At 41.2% G+C, this 23,512-nt stretch overlaps 1 protein-coding gene across 3 annotated transcripts in view; it reads right to left on the bottom strand.

Moving 5' to 3' along the window:
* PPM1L (protein phosphatase, Mg2+/Mn2+ dependent 1L) overlaps positions 1–23,512 on the bottom strand; it is a 105,052-nt gene that overhangs the window by 25,243 nt on the left and 56,297 nt on the right. For all 3 annotated transcript variants that reach the window (XM_072868174.1, XM_072868173.1, XM_072868175.1), the window contains one exon: positions 3,993–4,167. In XM_072868174.1, the coding sequence (XP_072724275.1) occupies positions 3,993–4,167 (175 nt within the window). The remainder of the gene's footprint in view (positions 1–3,992; positions 4,168–23,512) is intronic.

Here is a 23,512-nt window from a genome sequence, read left to right as displayed (position 1 = left end):
GTGTCTCAAGTAATGGTGCACATCAACTGTACCTAAAAGTTTTCAAGTGAAATCTAACACAAACCACACCTGTAGGAAGAGGCGTGCAGGGTCCAGCCAGGCATGAGCTTTTGGTCCCCCCTGGGAGGACGCGTGGAGGAGCAGCCACTCGCTTTCCTTGCAGGTGGCTCCAAGAAACACGGGGCACCCTGGCAAATATTAGCTAAGAAAACATCTTTTGGGCTGACATCTGGCTCTGGATGCAGTGCCGAAACATCAGTATCTTTCATGACTGCTTCACGGCAGGGAAAAATGAAATTCATCTTTTTTGTCACACAATAATGAAACCCAATTTCTACCGGACTCTGGGGGAGAGGAGCCATCCATTAAAGAAAAACCTATTGACTACAGTACAAAAGCACCACCAGAATCTCCTAGCAGGCTTTAGCTACCTGGCACACCAGAATTAAATGCCAAAATGCCTTGAAATATCCTAAACTTGTATTTGTACAGCGTAGTCACTGACCACCCCAGATGTTTAGAGATGCTATCAATCGAAGGAATAGGATTAACATCCAATAAAGCTTCAGCAGGAAAAAATATTCTTGCACAAAATTAACCCAGCCTTAGCTAGTCAAGAATGCCACTTTTTAACCTAAGGGATTTAAAGATTATGAAAGGATTTGTACCCATCTGTCACTTTTGGCCTGCTTTCATTTTATAAGGCTTCCTTAGTCAAATTTCACTAAAAATCTTGTCAACATTTGACTATTTTTAGATGAACTCATTTTATTTGGTAGCTCTGATACACTGATTTCCTAAAGGGAAAGATTTACAAAAAGAGGCATTAGGATGTCGAGTCCATCAAAGCTGCACGTTATTAATATTGCATGCTGCTAGAAAGGCCAAATTAACATGCAAAATTGTATCAGAAGCCCAAGCCATTTTAGTGCAGTTCTGTTTTACTCTGGCAAATGGATGCAGCTGAATTCTACCGCCTTTGGAAGACATCCCTGGGGCGAGGGGAGTTAGCTGGGGGTGAGCACTCTGCAAACCCTCGGAAACTGGCCCTTCCAAGAAGGACAGGAAAGATTTCCTGGATGGAAAAGGTCTGCTCCCTTGCTGTGGAAGTGCTCCCCTACATGCAGCACCCTGCTACAGTCAGCTACTGACCCCTTGTATCATGTACCTTAAACATTTAACTTTCTAGTTTCCTTGGCTGACGCGTAGCAGAACTCCAACTGCTCATGATTACAGAAATTAAACCCTTGACAGTGCTCTCTGGGATGGGTTTTGTTGATGTCTCACGTAGTCTCCCACCAGACAAAGTTGTATTTTCCCTTTACATCACAATCGCTTTTATTTTCACCATTTTGATTTTTAAAGATTGCTTTCTTCATTTTGTATGTACCACCAGCAGCCTGATCTTCTCATTAAATTGACTTCGGTATGGAAAAACACTAATAAAAGAAAAATGTCACCAACACAACTGCTCGAGCGCTGAATAGCTGGAGCGCTCGGGATCATGAACAGCTGCTGCAATTATATTTAACTGCCCATTTTCTGTGCTTTGCTCACAATCAGATCTTACTTCAAGAGCAGGTAGCACCATTTCTGCTTTTGTAGTAAACAAGTGACATGATTAGAATGACGAGCGGGCTCCATCTCTGTGTTTTAATCTCTAGAGGTGTCTCTACCTGATTGGGAAGCTGAAATTCTGGCTTTTTATTTACAGCAAGCTGTGCTCTCTCTCCGTTCTGAATGTGTGTATATGCTGGGACTTTTCTGAACTAGTTATTTATGTAGCTTCTCATTTCCACATGATTGTTTTATTGCATGATATAAATCCCCAAATGTGTGCTTCAAGCAGTTTTAATCTTTATTTTCTCTGTACAAACACGCAGTTTTCAATAAAGGAAACTGCTTGCTTTTTCTTCTGACAGGAGTCAGTAATTTCCTCCACTGTGTTTTTTCCTTCCTAACAAACTTCCATCAATCAAAATGACTAGAGAGATGAAGTGACCAAACCAGGGAAAAAGATTACATGATTCATCGGACTGGTAAATTCTGTGTTTAAAAAGATAAGCAGAAGCAACAGAAAGCAACAACTTTCAAAGCTTATTTTTCATGCATCATTAAAAACAGGCCATATATGATTAAACAAATATCCCATGCCCTCATTTTAACTCTGCTGTCCTTCGAGAACTCATAGGACTCGGAGCTCCTTAAGTACATGACGTGTAGTCTGCAAATGGCACTGTACGGGGCTCGAGAGCATTCGAGATCAAAGCAGGTTAAGAGAATCAGGCTTATTTATTGCGTGAGCACATGAATATAATTGATAAAGTAATAGAGCATTGTAATTACTTGAAGTTACTAAAGTTTACAGCCATGTAAGTACCCAGAACGTGCAGTCTGCAAATGGCATTTTAAGTTGCTTGAGCGCCTTTGAGATCAAAGTAGCTTGAGAGAATCATATTGCTAGTGAGTGGGAGTCTGAGTAGGAGTCTGAACAAAGTTGACAAGTAGTTTGAGCATTTTAAGTACTTCAGGGGACTGCAGCGTAAGTACAAAGTTAATAGGACAAAATAACACCAGCTTGTCAGTGCTTGGTTTTCCAGAGCTCGACTAGCGATGAGAAAGTCAGAAGATGGTGATTTTAGGAGAGTGCCATCTAACCAGGTCCAACCAAAGCAGTGATCCACTCGGGATGGTGTCTGGCAAACACCATCTAAATGAGATGAAAAACCCAGTGGCGAGGCCTAGGCTTTTGCCTAAAACAGCTGGAAGGAAAACCTGGAGCTGAGCTCAGCACGGTTCCCCAAGGGCACCACCGTGCCAGGTACGGTCAGGGGAATAACAGAACAAGAAAGTGCCACCAGGGATTAAGAAAAACCCCCAAATGGGGACATACTAAGTATAAACTCTCTTTTTGTATTACAAGGCTGCCCAAGGCTGGTTGGTAGGGCTGCAGATTAAAGGAGATGGTGTGTTGATGAAAGGAGATGGTGTGTTGCAGCTCTCAGCCATGAGTGGTTAAAGTGGAGAAACAGAGAGCAGCACCTTTCAGATAAAGCTAAGAAATGAAGGATGCCGAGAGATGCGCTATTGGGAGCGCAGTGAGCCAGGCATGCAGACACCTGGAGTGGAAACACATGGCTCGTCTGTACAGACCTCCGTACGCACTGACAGTCCACTCGCTGCCGTGAATACTAATTCAGTGGTGAAATAATGAAATATTCTTTTTGTTTGATTCTTTCTTTGCAAGGTATTTAAACACCAAGAAACTTGGTAAGATTGAGGGAAGTGTGCATATAGCAGATATTGGTGGCTACGTCGGAAGCTCAGAGAAAAACATCAACAGCTTCTCTTTTTTTCTCTGTAGCTGTAAAGAAGACCATGCATCAGGACAACTCTGTGAAGGATCCAAAAGCTGGAAGACGTTTCTAACTACTTTGAAACAAAATGCTAGTAAAAAGTATGAGCTGTAACTAAGAAAACCTCCAAATTATTAAGACGTAAATATCAAAACTGAAAACCCCTGCAACTGCACTGTTAAAACGCCTCCAACACTCTACACATTTTCTGGTTTTGGCTATCCACACGCATCATGTCACATTTAAAAATCAGATTCTGTGACTAGCCAGTACGCTGTTAGCTAAGTGAGCCCAGAAATAAGTTAGCAGTGAAGAAGAAACCAGCAGAAACCAGGTCACACCACTTGCAGAGACAATAAAAAGGCACGGCTAGATCAATCAACATCAGCGCATTACAAAGGACAAAGCGCTGTTAGAAAAATTACTGTCCTTTCAGCTAGTTAGTATTCGATCACTGAAGTGGAAAATTTTCTATCTCAACTTGATTTTACGAGAAAGAAATGTTTCACTGAGTCACCTCATACCTTTGAGGACAAAGTTCAATTTGCCAGCACAAGCACTAGTATTCAGGAGAAAGACTGAAAGTAAGCAATTTTTTTTCGGTAAAATGTAACTTAGAAAGAAACACTAATATACCTGCTTCATCATAGGATACAGTCAGTTTTTCCAGCATTTCTCGATCAATTGATAAAATCTGCTGTTCCAGGATGGTTTGATAAGACAGCACACTGTTCTCCTTGTCCTTCTCATAGTCTTGAAGATGTTGTTTTAGGACTTCAGGCAGGCGGGACTTCACATATTCTGCTGCCGACTATGTAGAAAAGAGGCAAAGGTTTAATTAATACATTTTCTTTTGAAAAGCTTTAAGCATATCCATAGCATTTTTTTTTTAATTTAAAGCATTCTCAAATGTAACTCCTCACAATAAAACACTCTTAATGCTACTAACTCCATGGTGCAAAATCCATAGGTCATTTCTCTGCCCAAATGACCCCGCCTGCCCAAAACTTCCAGGGAGTCAGGGATATAATGGGCCAAATTCCCCCAAGCTGAGGCATAACCACTCTTAAGCAGGGAGTTTACGGCAGTCCAGAAAGAGTTACCCATGCTGGACTAGACACATACATACCACATTGGCTCAACTTCTTCATCGTTAACATATTTTGAAACTATAACTATGAAATATAATGTCTGTATTCTAAATTTTGAAGTAGAAAGTGACAGTGGAATCACTTCACCTGCTATTGATACACAACCAGGCTCAGATAGAAGTGAACGTTTAACAGCATTAAAAAATGACATATATATACATACGCATCCACATACAGAAAATGCTTTTAAATTTTTTTCTCTGACTGCTCAAGGCCATAAGGAAACAGAAATTAACACAAGGTGGCATGGTTGTACCAATGTTATGGAGCCTTGTGCAAAAACGTTCATGGTAGTAAATAATAAGAGCATCTGCCTCTGGAGAGGTGTTGGTGCCCCCAGGGTCCCTGCCGTCACTGCAACAGCTCTCTCCCTCGGGGCTTGGGCTCAGACACCTTGGTGGGATCCAAGCACAAACCAGCTTTCTGGTTTTTAAGCATTAGCACCCCTCTCCTGCGAGTATGACGCTCCCACTATAAGAGGGAATAGAAAGTGCCTCTTTCTGGCATGGGTTTGGGTTTTTTTTTTTTGCTTTCCATCTCTGATATAAACATAACTGGAAAAGGAAGATGCAGCAAGGGCTGCTGCCCAGTGCTCCAGCTTTCCTGCCAACCTCAAGACAAAAGAGAAAAATAAATTATAACAAGGTTATATTATTTCAGGCCTGGAACTGACCAGAAGTTACTTCGACTCAGCAACAGGCTCTTCCTGGGTTTATATTTAGTTTTCCAAAGTCAGTTGCCTATTACACTGCACCCTTAACATATCACTGAAGTTGTGTTCAATTTTTCTGCAAGCTAAGCCATGTGAGATGAATGAAATTATTCTAGGAAAACTAAACGAACTCTCCACATGAGTACAGAATATTTAATATTACATTTTAATAGTGGTTTTCTTCCAAGGGAAGGCCAAAAGATACACTGTATACTAACTATTTTAGTCCAAGTTCAGGTGTTTGTGTTTAATGTTTCCTTTGAGAAGAGGTTTTACTCTGGGGGAGGGTATTTTTGTGCTCTCCCTAACACAGCAATTCTAAAGAGCAGAAAACAAAAGAAGAATTTATACATATTCATTTTCTGAAGTATGCCTTGTGCCAGCCGAGATAGTATTTGTATACTACTGGCTGTAAACACGTAAGGAAAAATACCCATCTTGTCCCAAACGCCTTGCAGCCCAAGTAAAAGTCAAGAAACAGATGGGTACAAGCAGATAGGAAGACCATCGGGACCATCGGCCGTGGTCGGCATGATGGACAGCTGTTGTGAGCCACGTGCAGCCCAATCGTCAAGTTTTTCCATAGGCATCGAGGCCAAGGATTACACCGATTGCAAAGGTGATCTCACAGGTGGGGTTTTTTTCCCCTTGGTGAGAAGCAAAACCCAACATTCTTGCTTAGTCCACTGCCTTTCATGTTACATCTAGATGTCATTAAAGATTTAAACCATAAAGAAATGGTGGAACCGATACAAACTCCTCTTCTTTTCTAGCAAGAAAGGTGATCAGCCACATCTGAGCAATTACATCCCTAGCTGCACTGCAGAGATGAGACAGTACTATATTCTATTCACTACAAAAGTAATTTTGTCTTGGTTTTAAAAAGTCACTTCCAGTACCTGGGATAATAACAAAGAGAAAGTGTGAGGGTGTGAGTGCATGTGTTTATACACGTGCTTGGTGGTAAAGACACCAAGAGGCTACTGGCTGAACAAAAATGAAAAAAAAAAATTAAAAAGAAAGACTTCCACTATTTCCATGCTCTTCCATCTTACCTCAATTCTCATTGCACAGACCACAATATTCAGCTTCTGAGTAGATCAGAAACTCCCCCTGCATCCCTCATGGATTTTGGTGCAGACTGCAGCCCACAGACCCATTTGCTGGGATGCCGCTCACAGGCATCCAGCCAGCAGAGCATCCCACCACGCCGGCCAGCCCGCCGGCAGCTTGGCCACTCCTCCTCCAGCCAGCACTGGGGTCCTCCCTGCTCTCATGAAATCTATTTTCATTAATATATGTATTTGTGTCACAGGCAGAAGTTAGGGGAAAAAACCCATTTCACTACTTTGAGGCTTCAAAACAGCTTTATCCTCTTTTCCTCTCTACGGTCCCTCTTAGTCCTGCAGGAAGGAATTACAAACCTAGCTGCTCCTGAAAGACACCCAACCTCAGCCAGTAGTTACAGGTACAACTAATTGTACAGCATTTGCTGGTTGGTATTCCTCATCACCACCCCTACGAGAAAGCAACTTGGAGCCGTAGGCACTGCAGCAGTGAGAAATGCAAAGAAACGGCGGTCCTGCTCATGCAGCCACCTTCCCGCAGATCACTGCTTCAAAACAACAGCAGAACAGAAATGCACATTGCTTGAACTGTTACCTCTCTCGGTCACAATAACCTCCTATTTTCTGGCAGGAATGTATCCATTTCTTTTATAAAATTGAAACTGCAGCATTCCCCATGAATCTGTTTCCAGTCTGAAGCACCCTTCTCCAAATTAAATAAAGGATTGACTTCAATACCTTAATTGACTTTAGGGTATTTCATCACCACAGAAAACCAATATTTTGTATATATAGAATAAATTTTAAAATATCTACATACAATGAAATATACTTGCGGAGCTTATTCAGAAAAAAACCACATTTTTCTCTATTCACTAAAAAAACCCCCTACATAAAAATCACATCAGGAAATGCTGAAATCCCTCAGCTGCCTGGTAACCTGAACCTCAAATGCAGCCAGCACCCACATCTTTTGCCCACATCTTTTAATTGATGAGAAACACATATCCAAAGTAAACTTCCTTTTTATAAATTATGCTAATTGCCTGCTAAAATTTGCTCTGCTTTTCTGAAGTGTATCCTTCTGGGAGCTCCCTTGTATGTGGGGAGGTAAAGGTCTAAAATGGTTAATTAAAGGCTTCTTTATGAAGCTACTTCAAAAGTCAAGTGGCAGCTTGACAAAGCAGTCTGCTTACAGTTATACTGGGTGATTTTGGAAAGGCTTTCAACACAGAGTAGAGTATTTGGTGTGTAGAAGACCACCACACCTGTAAGGGACAGTTGCATCCCTGCTCATCCTAATCACGTTCTGCAGGCTGCTACAGCTCAATGCATCCCACAGCCTGGCTTTAGCAACCCGCTTGACCTTTAAAATTCAGGTTTTCACCAAAGCAAACACAGTGACCTTGTGTATTTCTGGCACTTGAAACACTCAAGCAGGTCTCATTAAATTGTGTTATCGTTGGATGAACACCAGACAGTGGAAAGCCCTCTTGAAGTGGTGATGCCCTGGGAATCTGCTTGCTGTTCGCCCTGCGGTGGGGTTCCTTAGGAGGAGCAGGACGGCAGAGCATCGGGGCCAGCTCCCGAATTACACAGCTCTCCACACAAATGCTTGCACACAGAGAAGATACAGCTCCGTGGGCACACGTGTAAACATGCAAGAAGTGACCCCAGTATTCTATGACAAAATGCGTTCATTGAGACGGCAAGTGTTAAGCAGCTCCATGACCCTGTGAAAAACGAGGACTGCAAACAAGAGCTATGGCAAGATCAGCACACTGGCACATCAAGCAACTGAAGGATCTAATTAGCTGGAACAGCCATTATTTATAAACACAGATTTCCAATTTAAAAAATGGAAGATGGAGACTTTATTGCCTCAGACCCGCACTCCGCACCGACTCCCGTGATTTACAGGGAGAGGAGGGAAACCACGAATTTATGTTCTTAATATTCTTGGGACCATTCATTCTGCCTGCCCAGCTACTGCAAACATCCAGAGACTATGGGAAAATACAGGATCAATTTTAGAATGTGGTATTGCTGGCGTAGCACGTACACCACTAAAGGATTTAAAAAATCATCAAGATTCATCTATCGCATCTTGCTGCCTCTCCTTTTCACACATTTCCCTGCCCTTTAAAGACACATGGGTCACTACAACAAGTTTCCTTCTTCAGAGATGATACACCATGAACTGTTGGGCAAGAACAGAAGTCACCTTATGAAAAAGAGGAATTTCAACTTTGTTCACCTCCTGGTTTACCTTGGGGAAATAATTTAAGTAGAATCATGTGAGTTTGACAAATAAAAGCCTGAGGTGGGTACAACAAATGAACATGGGTGTAAACCCTGTGGAAAATAGTGTTGGCCGTGACAATCTCATGGGAAGGAAACATAATGAAGAGTAAAGTGGGATTGATCTGTGGACCCTATCAGACATCTCTATAAGAATCGTGGAGAATACACAAAAGGAGGTGGAAGGAAATTAATACAGTATCAAAACTATAATATAATTGGGCAGTAAGAGAGGCTCAGTAAATAATTCACAAGACTAGATTGTTAATACAGATGATATAACTTACTGAGAAAGGAGGCTATGGAAATAAAGAAGTGCCCTGCACATCAAGAGAGTATTTGCTCTTCTAGGTCCACTCTGTAAAAGGGAGACAGACCTGCCGAAAGTCATCACGTAAAAAAGAGAAGCAGAGGGCACTACTATAGAGCAGGTCCACCAGATACCGAATGAAAAATAGAGAGGTTGGGTTTTTTTAACCGGGAACTGGAATAATCAACCAAGGCACAAGATGTAACAAAGTACTGCAACTACTCAGATATGTTACAGGAAATGTATTTCAGAGCACAGGTTGTCCAGCAACCTTGGAGTGTGTTGGTGATAGCAGCAAAGACCACAGTCTGGGTGCGGGATGTTCCAGCACTGAGAAGCCCCCTAAGATAAGGAAGGCAAAAGACAACTTGCATGAAGGTGACGATTAATTCTTCAGGGAGAAAACAACATAATAAAGGACTTTAAAGGAAGGACACTTAAAGACCTGTGAGGCTTGACAGTACAAAAGGACCAACAGCTGCAAGTCAAAGGAGAAAAGAAGGTATGGGGAGCAAACATTTCCCTAGAGAAATGACATGAGTGAAAACTATCCCAATGCAGAAAAAACCTAGGAATTAACCTGGCTAATTCATAAGCTGCTCAGTGATCTCAAACTCAAGAAGGACACATTTACACAGTCAGAATACCATGTGAGTATAAAAGAATAACAAACACTGAGAAACAAATGGAGACTAAAGAAAAAAATGACTTGGAGCTAGCAAAGGTAGCAAGAAAAGGTTCTACAAGTCCATTTGTAATAAGAAAAAACCCAGGCAAAATGTTGCTCTCCTGCTCAGCAGAGTAGAAAAGCTACTGACAGATGATGCCATAAAAGCTGAAGTATTTAATGTCTTTTTTTGCTACTGTACTCACTATCTTTACCTTGCTGCATTCAACTGGCAGCTAATATCAGAGGCAAATAACCAAAATCTCAAGACAGAATAGGGAAAGAACATGTTGGAAAGTGCTTATAAAGATTAGATATTTTCCAGCTGGCTGGGCCAGATGAAATTCATTCAGGTATACATAGGTAATGGGCTGAAACAATCTCTTTAACGACCTCTGTCTTTGAAAATTCACAGAGGATGGCGAGACTCTATTTGGAAAGGGCAAATGTTGGAGCTACTGTTAAAATAGTATAAAGGGAGAGGAACAGAATTACAGACTAGCCCGTTTAACTTTGATGCCTAAAAAATGGGATAAAAGATCAAATGATTTCTACACACACGAAAGCACCAAGATTTGTAAGGCGCAGAGAGCAAAGCGGTTCTCTCAGGGTGTAAGGAGACCTGCTAATTCAGTTCCTATCAACTGCAGTCTAGGGAGCAAATGCTCCCTTGCTCATTCCAGCAAACATGCCCACGCTTAAAAGTCTTAGTACCACTGATCACATCATCAGCACAGGCAAATCTTTCATGCTATTCTCTTAAGCCTTAGGGGATTGCAGAGAAATAGCCTTCCATGTAAATTAGGATGCTGAATCCCATGCAGATTAAGCATTTCAGAGAATCTGCCAGGATTAAGATGCATCTCCAGAGTCCCCTTGGACCCAACACGTGTGTTTGGTGCTCCCACGGAGCGGACGCGGGGTGTGGAAGCCTGTCACTGCCACCATCCGACCTTCATTCCCAGCTCAATCATTTCAACACTCACGGAAAAGATTTCAACTAGAGGTGCTATCTGAAATATATAATGATCCCATTTGGAATTTCACATTCCACATTTCAGACTAGCACTCCTTAGCAAAAATACTTTTATATACAGATTTCTGGACTCACATCTTTAAAAAAAAAAACAAACTACCCACACAACTCATTATTCTAGGAACAGTGCACTTAACTTATTAGGTATGTCCCAGCAGGATGGTAAAAACCACGGCATAATAAGGCTGTGGACAAGAAATGTATTCCCGAGAGTCCGTTAGTGATTTTTTTGTAGCAATGCTATAAGGCTTTCCTGTTTATTTCAAAAAAGTACAGTACAAAAAAATATATATTTACATATATATATGTATATATATATATAAAATCAGATTGCTAGGTTAAAGAAATCACTTCTCAGGTTAAATAAAATACCTGAAAGTCAATCTCCCCCTGACCCACTTCATGCTGGTAGAGATGTCCCCGCTTCCAGGGGCAAACCAGGACAACTTTATGAGCACATTCCCCCTTCCCAGCCACGCTGCTTTCAAACGCGGCGCAGCGTATGGAGTATTTGTTCCCATTTTACTGTATTCACAAATGAGTCATAAAACTTTATAAGAGTTGCTTCTTGGCACCTTGATGCTTTGTTGGGTGCTTACTATAGGACGGAAATGGTTAAAGAATATTCTTTGGGTTCCTGCCTCCCTGAGAGCTAAATTTACTGCAGACAAACCACCTTCTCAACCTATTCACACTGCAATGCAGGAACGGCTGGTGTTGACTAAAGTAGATACAAAAATTCTGCCTCCAGGCCCCCATGTGCCCCTTCAACTGATTTCAGATAAATATATGTACATCAGCCCTGACTCTCGCGTCTCACACCCAGCATTTAGGATCAGATGCCTCTCCTTCATCAGCATGAACCACGAATAACTCCACTGAAGTCAGTGGGATTTTGCTGAGGCAAACCTCTTGGAATAAGGACATGAAGCTATGAATAGTTATTCAAAAGGAAAACATATGATAGCAAAACATAGTCTACTCTCAAGAGGATAACACAAGATCTACAAATGGCACCAAGACAAACATTTTGCCTTCTAAAGCAAAGAACTATTTAAAGAACAAACACGCCAAAAGAAACCCGTCAGTAGAGTTTTCCTGTAATACAAACTTTTGGTACACTTAGCCTATTATTTCTATTAAAAAGTGTCTTTTTTCTCCAAAATATTCAAGTAAATAATTTACCATTGATCAATATGTATCCTAGGAAATCCAAACTCACAATTTAAAACAAGGTTATTAGCAAAAGCATGATATCTGAAAACGTTTGGGGAACTCAGAAATTTTCTCCTAGGACTTTCACCAAGATTGAACACTGGAACACCACTATTATTTTGCAATCCATGCACAATTTATTTCCATAGCAGGAAAAATATTAGCCTCACAAACATCTTTAGTTAATCAGAAGCTATATAATCATGAGAAAATTAACCTGATTCCAAGGAGATGTATAAAGTTCAAATTAGTATTCACACTGGATTGTCGGAGATATATTAAATCCGTAATTACAGTAATCCACAGCTGCTTCAACTGTAGAAAATAATGAATTGCCCAGTGAGAACTGGTGTCCATGAAATGGAAAGAAAAGGCCATCTGTTGTGGAGCTTTGCTCTGACTTTATGCTTTGAGCATGGAGAGCTTGATCTTCTTTGACACAGTCTATATGTGGATTTATGGCTACAAGCAATCCAAATAACCGTATCAGCAAACAGAAAGGATAAAAATAAAAAATGATGATGATTTATGGCTTTAAATTATGCATTTTAGTTTCTTCCCGAAGACAGCACTTGTCACTCACTTCTTAAATAGACTTATTTAAATGTCCTAGGATGAGAAGCAAGTAAGTCAACAAAATTTGTAATGTAAAAATTACATGTTCTGTTCTCCCTCCCACTCCCCCCAACATTAGTCACATAGAAATGTGTGACATTGCAGTGAGCATGCACGCGAGTGTTGGCATGGCACTCGTTAATCTAGGACATGGATCAGAAGAGGTGAGAATAAATGCAAAACAACTACTTTCCATCTTCCAATGAGGGAGTGGTTAGTGAAATACTTGTACAAGTCATTTTTTTTAATAACTAATTTTAATTAAGTAATTAAAATTAACAAAAACATGCTCCATGTGATACAGCCAAGCAGTCATTCATTCCACAGAGGAGGAAAGGAACAAAGCACAGAGACTGATTTGTCAGAGATTTCACTGCAATTGGCAGAGCTACAAGGAGTGCTCTGGAATCTGGACATCTAATTAAAAGATTAATTTTATCAAGGCAAGGGGGAGCATTATGATTATCTTGTCTGGCATCTTGAATCAGGACCACAGGACTTCCATGTTTGAATGAATAAGGCATTTTGAAAAATATTCGACTCTTTCAGAGACAGAGAATTTTCCACAGCCCTTAGAAGTTAATTACCCTTACTGTTAGAGGATAAATTCACATACCACAGAAAATATTCACATTATTTCCAATCTGAATCTGCTATTATCTATGACTTTCAGCTACTGAATCAAGTAAAATGTCTGCTCACCTACATTCCTCTTTCTCATGTAAATACATGCAAATTGATCAAATCACCCCATTATCTTCTCATTGATAAATTCAATAGATGGAGCACACTGAATGGCACGTTATTACATGTCACATTATCGTGCACGCTTTCTAATCTTTTCAAGCATTCATATGGTTCTCCTTTGAACACTGCTATTTTCCAGCTTTGCTCTTTAGGGGTGATCATCACAGCAAGACAACACCCCACAGAGGAAGACTTAACTAATACCAAAACCACTTCCTTACTTTTATTAACCATTTGCATTATGCTTATTGGCTCACCACTGCCTTGAGATCTCATGTACAGTTCATGTAGCCCCTAAATCTTCTTTCATGACCTATACTGTGCAATATTAGACATATAGACTTACAGTTGATTATACTGAAATGCATGGCTCTCGTTATGAATATACCCACTCAACATTTTCTGTTTATAATTATCCTGAAGTCTATCATGCAACTTGAGTTTAATCCCTATAATATACACTGTATTGATTTGAAAGTATTCAAAATAGCATGTATATCAAGTCAAAACACATATTCTTCTTGCGAGTTTTGGCTAACTGCTATTAAAACTATTATTGTTGATTAAAACAATCAAATGCTTCGATTCATACAGACATGAAGTGAAATCCGACTCGCAAGGAAATCAAGTATATTCTCATCAATGAACATGGACAATGGGACAGAGTCCACCCTCAGCAACTTTGCAGATGATACAAAACTGGGAGGAGCACTTGATGTACCAGATGGATATGCTGCCAGTTTGAGGGACCTGGACATGCTGGAGAAATGGGCCAACAGGATCCTCATGAAGTTTAACAAAGGGAACCGCAAAGTCCTGCCCCCGGGGAGGAACAATCCCATGCACAAGGACACACTGGTGGCTAACCAGCTGGAAAGCTGGTTGAAGAAGGACCTGGGGGTCGTGGTGGACAAGAAGCTGGCAAAGAAGGACCTGGGGCTCCTGGTGGACAACAAGCTGAACATGAGCCAGCAATGTGCCCTAGCAGCAAAGAGGGCCAAAAGCACACTAGGCTGCATTAGGCAAGAGTGTTGCCAGCAGGTTGAGGGAGGTAATCCTGCCCCTCTGCTCAGCACTGGTGAAAGGCATCTGTAGTGCTGGGTCCAGTGCTGGGCTCCCCAGTATAACAGAGACAGGGACATACTGGAGTGAGTCCAGGGAAGGGACACAAAGATGATTAATGGACTGAAGCATCTGTTGTACAAGGAGAGGCTAAAAGAGCTGGGACTGTTCAGCCCAACGAAGAAAAGGCTCAGAGGGATCTTATCCATGTGTACAAACAAAAATGATGGCGCCAGGCTCTTCTCAGTGGTGCCCAGTGAATGGCCAAGAGGTGATGGGCGCAAACTGAAATACAGGAAATTCTATTTAACAATAAGAAAAAACTTTTTTTCATGGTGAGGGTGGTCAAACACCGAGGCAGGTTGCCCGGAGAGGCTGTGGAGTCTCTATCCTTGGAGACAGTCAAAACCCAAGCGGACATGTTCTTGAGCAACCTGCTCCAGCTGCCCCATCTCCAGCAGACGTTGGACTGGATGGTCTCCAGAGGCACCTCCAACCACAGCCCTTTTGTGACTCTGTAAAAATATTTCCAGAGAATTCATTGGGATGGCTACTCCACCCAGAATATTTATTCTGGTTGTTTCGACAACTGCATATATGCACCCCAAAAATGTTTAGTAAATATATCAAGAATAATGAGACTAAGAGGAGTTATTACCCTAATAAAAGGAAATGCATTAGCACTTAAATTGCATATGCACAGATACAAACTCAGAATCTTAATTGTGCTAGGAAGCCAGTTATTATTCATGCCCTTTTTAGGAGAAGAATTATGTTTAGTGGATAAATTAAACTGAAAATTAGCCACAGACAAAGCACTTATTTTATAACACTCCTGTTAGTTTTAACAAATAGGAAGCTGAAGCTTATTGTAAAGGTGATGTTTTTCATAAATCCTGGAAGACACAAGCACAGACACAAAAGACAAGCAATAATTATGACTACCATGTCCACATGGCCATATCTAAAGGACATTAATATTTGGCATATGAGACTAATAATTCTATTTGCCAAAAGGCATGATTTAGCTAATGGACAAAGCAAAATATGTTTGAATGAATTACTAAAAAAAAGAGAAATGTCAAGATTTAACCCAATTTTTATGCTAATTGGTTGTAACTATTAACATAGATGAGATGAAAATTAAATTAGGAAATGTTAAAAAAGGTTTAAAAATGCATGAAAATACTTATACATTAACAGTTAACAGTGCATAAAAATCTGGGTCCCAAATTACAATTGATGGTCGCAAGTGATTACTAAATATAAATGCCTATACAGCTAGACCAGCAGGGCTTGCATTTGCTGAACACCTGCCAGAAAAATTTCACCCAACCAGGAAGAACTGAAACATTTTCTTATATTACTATAATCAAATCTAAGCAATGGGGGATCATTTTTTTTTTACATTGGCATAATAAAACAGAAGTGAGAGAAAGAGAAATAACATTGAAAATAATGGTTGAAATGTCATAAACCCAACTAACTTTACAAGAGTATTGAACTGCTCTTTTTGCAAGCTAGGCAGCAAGCATTTTTTGATATAGAAAAACACTGCATTTTGTATTTTACTGAGCTCATCAAGTTCAACACAGAAGGTGAAAATCAGTTTTGCAAAATGACTGCAACTTTGTGCAACCCCCGAGAAAACGATGTTTAAAACTTTGCAACTGTAACCTTGCATGAATGGTTGAAAGCCTTCATGAAATGAAAGCCTCCATCAGCAATTAAAGTGCCTTAAAACCACTCCAGGGGATTTCTACAGGTGCTTCTGTGCAGATGCTTTTCCAAATAGCAGTGGGATACAAGATGGTTTATGAAGAATCAGTTTTACCAGAAGCCTTTCATTCTGCTACTTTAGTTGAGGCAAAAATGTATTTATAGCCTATTAGACTCAATTAAATAGCAAGAAGCTTTCTTCTTTCTTTGCCATTTTTCTCTCTCTCCAAGCAAAGAAACAGTGAGTATAGTGGAATATTTTAGTCTAAATGGTCTCTCCTGATTTAGAGACATCACGTTCTGCCAAGCAGAAATCATCACAAGAACTAGAAAGATTTGGGCTGGGCCGAAACACTCTAAGAATTAGTTCGTTTCGCAAGAGACCAAGACGACTCTATTTTCACCTGCTTAGCATTTTACCAAAATTCAACCATCTGGTCAGAAACTTGTATTCTATTTTAGATTCTTATTCTGCAAAAAAAAAAAATGTTGTCCAATAATTCAATTTATCTAGAGAATGAAGTTAAGGAACAAGAAATTGCTTTTCCCATTGTAAAAGTCACAGTTTTGGCAAACGCTTCCTTAAATAGCTTCAGCTCGATACCACCTCGGTCACACAGAGCAGGGGACTGCACATGCAGGGCACTCGTACTTATTGGGATGCCTCCAGGATGGAGCAAGGAATTGCTATCAGGTGATGGATGAAGGGAGCAGCACACAAGACATTATATACAGCTGGGAATTTGCATTTCCTGCGATGCCCAAGCGCAGAAACGTACCAGTATTGCTCGTGTCCTCTTTGCTACCCACTATCTGACTGCACGGTGTGAAGCGTGCTCAGAGGAACACCGGTTGGGACTGGTAGACCGAGGCTCACTGCAGTCCTGACCATTACTTTTAGCTGAAGTAATTCATACAGATGGCTCATACAGAGCTGTTCTGTATTTACAGGCTCTCAAGCAGAAAGGCAGGTGCACAGACGCCGATCTGTAAGTCACTCCTCAGGGTTTAGGTCACAGCACAAGGTAAATAAAGTCCTGCCCTTCTGCATTATGTTTTCATAACTGTGGGTGGAAGACAGGTATGGTTCATTCTAAACAGTAAATGTATAAGGGTTTTTTTTTTAATGGACTTAAAAGAATAGGGGAAGCACAGTATCAGACATGCACTGGTTCCCACCCTGCTGCTCTGGGCACATTGTCCCCCAAGAACTTGGGTACCTGCAAGGTTCCCACTGCTCCTTTTCCCAATACAGAGTCCAGCGCTCCTGAATGAAATATTTCTGTAAATTATTCCAGTACAATTTCAAAACTCCAGAAAGCTTAACAAGTAGAAAATTGAGAGGAATTTTCAAATAATTCCGGAGTGTCAACATATAAAGTACTATTATTTTGCCTTCCACAGTCATAAATCGCCTGCACATCACCACCTTAGACACCCAGCACACCCAAGCACTGCAGCAGCAGGCAGCACATCACCTACTTCTGTTCTGGAGCAGGAGCTTGGAACAGACGTTGTCCCCTGGAGCCCAACAGCCAAGTCCTGTCCTGATAAGGCTTTTACTAAACAGGCTAAGTCTAACGCTGGAAGCGATTCTTAAGCTTTCATTTAGGTCCCCATTTCTCTTAGGACTGACCTTATAAAAATTCTGTATTAAGAGATCACATTAATAATTAGCCCCATGTTACATCCAATGCTGTGATGAGAAGGAGATAAGAATCAAGATAAACCACTTCAGTGTGAGAAAGAAAGTATGTGAAGCCGCAGAGCCTCAGGGGTAATCCAAGAAGTTCTGCTGTGCCGTTAGCTCCGAGGAGCTGGAGGGATTAATGAATAAATGACACAACTGCAATTTGTTTCAGCCTTATTTACTGGAGTCCCCTGCTGTCTCTTCGAAAGCTGGAACAAACCCTGCACACAAACAGTTAATGAGGAAAATGTGGCCCTGTAGTCCTTTAAACAATTTACCGCAGGGGCCTGATGACATTTTCCTTCAGCGATGTATATGGAAATTAAAATTTGTGAAGATAACGACTTTGAGATTCAATGAGCTCTGTTTAAAAGCAATTATGGTTCTTTTGCTTAGGTCCTCTCCTCGCTTCAGATTTGGAAAGGCCACTGTATTGACCCACGTTGCAAATAATGAGCTGGGAGCTAGCGAGGAAAGCGCTGCATTCACAGTTTATGTAAAACTAATCCAATGCCATTCAAGAATAAAGCAAACTTTTGTCTCCTCTCCATGTGTGCTACTGTAACAGCCGTCTGCCAGGAAAAAAGATTTTTCTTGCCTGTCAGACTTTGTGATCATGTGGGTGATAAGCAGCTGAAACATAAGATTATGGTACGACCTAGTGTTTAAAAAGGCTACTGGAATCCTAAGATGTATAAATAGAGGAATAATAATGATTGATTGTAGTAAAGTTATTATGGAATTGTTAATGGAAAACTGTGTCTAGTTCTTATACCTGGAATTTGAGAATCAAGAGAACATCTGAGGGTATAAGAAAACAACAACAAAAAAGGAAAACAATTTAAAAAAACCCCAAAGGTTACAGCAGGAGAAGCAAGGATCTGTCTCAATTTACCAAAGCTAAGGTCAAGTGGAAAAACTGGAGATGCATCTTCCACACAGGGGTCTCCATTTAGTCAGAAGGAATCTGTCACCCATAAACTCTCGTGGAAAACCAGATTACTCTGAAATCTCTACTCTGTCACTAAAGTAACAATGAGCAACGATGAGCAACGCACGTTAACAGGTCAAACAGGTAAGGATGCAGAGAAGGCTCTGAAGCAAGAGATGCTTTAGTGACTCCACTGCTATGAATGACGTTACACAAAGCAGCCGTTGAGGGCACGAAGAGGTACTACCTGCATGTAAAGAACACCAGACCTTTCCTAAACCTGAAATATCTCCAGGATTACAGCAAAGAAAGAGTCAGGCTAGGTATTCTGCCAAGAGCGCACAGATGTTGTCTCCCCATCTCTATATGGACACAGAGATTGAATTGCAGCTCCTCTTCCTAAAAAGAGCAGGAATAAGAGAAAGTTTTCGTAGATCAGTAACTGAGGAGAAAAAGAATGGCCTTAGCAGCATTTCGACCCACTCAACTCAGTCCATCCTGCTACAGGAAATGTCTTTAACTTGGGACTCTGCATTTTTGTGTGCTGTTTTGTCTCCCAAGCTGAAGGACTTACAAACCAGCATTAAATAAAACACCTTCTTCAGTAAGAAAACACAAACTTTCCAGAGTGGACAGAATTGATGACAGAGAGTAATTATATAAACTACTTAATTAAATGGCACAGACTCAAAGACAGGGACTTCATTAAACAGAAAAGCAGCCAATTCGAATCCATAAATAGTTTCCAACTCATGTTCATTTTCTAGTGCCATTTCACTACATAAACACTGAGAGTGGTACCCTTGAGAGACAGAGAGGCATAAATCAGGCCTCCAGGTAGGATAAACACCAATGCCTGGATGTTATCGTTTGTTCCCTCAAAAAATGTACGTAGTGAAAGAATAAAAAAATAATTTATCTTGACTGTGTGATCAACACATCTTTGCTTATTGAGCCCAAATGCCTGTAAGCATGTGGTGACCAGCTAACGCTTTCAGTAGATGCACGCACAGAGCCCACCTGCGAAGTGGGCAGCACCTGCGCATGGAGAGAAGTTTGCATTGGGTTGGAAAGCAAAGCGTGCAGAACGAGGTGCGATGGCTTGTCCAGGGTGGTGGGGTGGAAGGTGCACCATGCCATCAGGCTGCAACGGCAGCAGAGCAGAGCGATGAGGCTGTCTGCAGCAGGCTCGCCCTTGGTGCCTTCTCATCCAGTATTTGCAAAGGCAGTGGACCACCAGCGAAGAGATGCAGAGTTCAGGAGAAGCCTCTGGGGCTTTCCACCTCCTTTTTCAATCTTACCTTTAACCGGAGAGCCAACTTGCTTGCTTGTTTTCTTTGAGGAGTGTCTGCCCTTCCTGCGCATCCCTCAGTTCCCATTATCCACCCCAGATCTCCATTGTGCTCCGATGCTTTGCCCACACACGTTCACGGAGGCAGCAAGGAAAGCAGAATTGTGTCTGCCTTTGGAGGTGTTTCTGTATCGTTCACATCATTTTAGAGCCTGACCAGCCAAATTACAGAAAATTTAAAAAGAGGGGAAAATAAGGAAGAAAGAGACAGATGTAGGAAAAAAGGACAAAGGGATACTAATTAAAGGGAGAAAAGTAAGTAAAGGGGAATGAAGTTAGAAAAAGGAAAGATTAAACCAATGCCAGGGAAATATAAGTTACCGTTTAAACAACAGTTTTCTGAAACAGTTTAAGTAAATATGATAGTACACAGTAATTTTGTTTCTCAAGCTCATTAGAACAAGGGGTTGTTAATTGCACTTATTAACGAGGCAGAAGGTCAAGTAGATTTCAGGCTATTTTCATCACTGAATAGATGGAGAAACGGGGGTTGAGCAAGGAAATTATTCAGCCAAATGACTTGTTGCTGAAACCCTGTGGCTGGGATTAGGAGCCAGTGTTTCAGCAAACACCTCCTTCCCTGCATTAGCTGCCAGAGTTTAATGCCATTGCGGAACAAAAACAACCACCAAACACAAAACCGGAAAACCAAACACACAGAGGCAAAAACGCCTCAAACATGAGCAAAATTATTTCAGTGCAACTTTGAATGCGTAAGGGGGGGGAAAGTGACTTCATGATATGCTGATTTACAGATGTGAATAAGCAGCACTCTGCTACGAGCCAAGACTTTTGCTGGGGACATGCCGCCTCACCGTTGACTCTAACCACAAATGCACGCTCTGAGTCTTGGGATAACATTAAAGAATATGTTGTAGTCATCATTTTAGTAGTTTTTATATCTCTATACATCGTCACGCTGTACTACACCTGAACTGGGACATTTCAGCAGCATCAGACTTAAAGTTACAGCCGTGACCAGGCTTACTTCCATACTGGGACTGAACCAGCAGACTCTATCAAGTGAGACTGATTAAATGTTCAAACAGCTTCTTTTCCTTACTGCTTCACTTTGCAATTTCTCACTATTTTTAAGAGCAGCCCCAGCACGGATTAAACATCCATGATATCACAATAAAAAAATCTTCAAAGACGCAACTGGAAGTTATTCTGCTTCTGCATTCGAACCTCCTTGAAAAAGCTCCTGGTCTGAAGAGATAACAGCACAGCTTTGATTTTAAGTCTTTTGTATTGCTTAGCGTGTTTGTATATTAAAGTGACACAGCCTGAAGTTTTCAGATTTCACGGCGAGCTTGAGACGACAAAAAGCACATACCTTTTTATCAGGAGTATGTAGCGAAGCAACTTATGCAATAGAGCTTAATATTTTGGAAAGTTCCCAAAAATATTCAACCTTTAACTTCCAGGAGTTTAAACAGAAATTTAAGCAAACCTGAGCCAACGTTTCTAAAGAAAAACAGATTTGAAATTCAGAGAAACCCAATATATCATAAAGGCTGGTCGTGCTTTCATTTCTTGGGGAGACTGCTGTTTTGCAGAACGGCAGGTGCTGGCAGAGTGCCCCAGGACCTGGACCGCAGCTTTAACCCATCGACCTCAGGCACATGAACCCAAACCCTTCCACTGGAGTACATCTGGAGGACTGCTTTCTAAGTGCCTGGCATATTAAGTTTGTTGAAATCTGTCATGCACATGCCTCGACTGAAGTCAACTGAGCCATCACCACCCTTGTGCATCCCATCCACAGAAAGGAAATCTCAGACACGGAGAAAGTAAGTGTTTTGACTGAGGTTGCACAGCACACTGATAGAGGAGCTAAGAAGTCAGACCCTCAACTCATAACCATCACTCCATGGCTCCTTGGTGAGTGCGGGCCCACAGCTGATGGAAAAATTCCGTCCAGGCTTTTTTTGCAATGGAGTTATTCTTACAAAGTGTGTGATGTATACCCTGCAGTCATCAGCTCAGGAACAGTTGTGCATCCTTTACTCCAGGGAGCACACATCATCTTTTGGATCATCATTTTTCAGCACTCCAGCACACAATGCACCTTGCGAGAAGAATAACATTGCTCAGATTTTCATCAAAAGCAACAGCAAAGTATAATATGGCTGTTCCCTATGAACCAGATTAACACAGCTAACAAGCAGCTTATCTTACAGCTTTCGCTTTCAAAAAGTCATTGAAATACCTGCCTCTTGTGAATAAATTACTCATGTTTTTCTGATTCAGTTAGCTGACAGCCTCTGAGGTATAAGGTTGGAAGTTGGTGAGATCAAGATTATTTTCTCAGCAAAAAGGGCTGGTAGCAAATCTTTCTTTGGCTGTCACTCAGTTTTCAATTTATTATTTTCTGTATTTATTAATTTTCTTTTCCCAAACTTAGGCACTTGGTATCTTTGGTTAAGATGCTATGCTCTGTCTTTCAGCCTGGTGCTGTGCCCTAACTTCATTATTCCCCTCTGAGGATGGACGAACTCTGGGTTTCCCTCTCCCCCCTCTTCATTACCTGTACTCCATCTGCACAAGCACTATTCTCTCCCCTGTTGTTTTTTCCATGCCACACAACTGATGGAAGATATAACAGCTTAAAGCACACTGAGCTGGACCTATGTACCACAAATAGGCTCCACGAAGAGTCTGGACTACTACCAGAGGCACATACAGCACTGTGCACTGAATGTGCAATGAATACCGTCTGCTGTCCCAAGGCTTTACAAATCCCACCTCTCCTGCAGTGCATTTCCTTGCTGCTATATACTTCTGAGTCCTTATCAAATAAACAACTTTTCCCCCCCCTGCAGAATGCTTGTATTAAACCAACACGTTCCTCGTACTTAGACCCTACATCCGAGCTTGTACCGTGTCTGGTACAGTTTGAGGCAGAAGAAACTATGTACAGATTGCACAGCAGAAACAGATTTCCTGAGAGGCACGATCGAGCAGATGTATTTCAAGGTAAAATTTCAAAACACGCAGGTGCCATCAAAGAAAACAGAGCCCAGAACAAAAGAGGCAGATCAGCAGCATAACTGGGGATGACTCACAGATAAGGTCGCATGGGCTGAGGTCTCTACTGACATGTTTCTAGACAACTCCATCCACATCACTGTCAGTAATGTTACCACCACTGACACTATTGCTTTCTTGAAATTTTGCCTGCTTTAATGCCACTCTCTTTTTTTTCCCTGCTGCTAATTATTCCATCTGGATTTTTTTCACAGAATTATTCCCATCCCACCAGTTCTTTTCCAGTAGAGTTTCAAAATGGTTGTCCAAGGCAAGGATCATGTCCGAGTCTCACTCATAGAAACCAAATCAGCTGTAATCTTTATGCTGATGACTTGCCAATCTACCTTGACTCTCCAAAGCTTTCTGAACTAAAATCCAAGTCAGACAGCTTTAACATTTACTTGGGGATATTCACACAGTGGTGCAAGATAAAGCAGTGGAAGCATAGCTCTTAATCTTCTCCCACAAGTCGTCTTCTCATCTTCTTATCCCAGAGACCAGGAGAACCCCAGTATTATTCTTAGAAGGATGTATCCAAGGTGTTATCTC

This window comes from Ciconia boyciana, chromosome 7, assembly GCF_034638445.1.
Source record: "Ciconia boyciana chromosome 7, ASM3463844v1, whole genome shotgun sequence".
In the NCBI taxonomy this organism is placed as follows: Eukaryota; Metazoa; Chordata; class Aves; order Ciconiiformes; family Ciconiidae; genus Ciconia; species Ciconia boyciana.
This window is presented reverse-complemented; position numbering and strand designations above follow the sequence as displayed.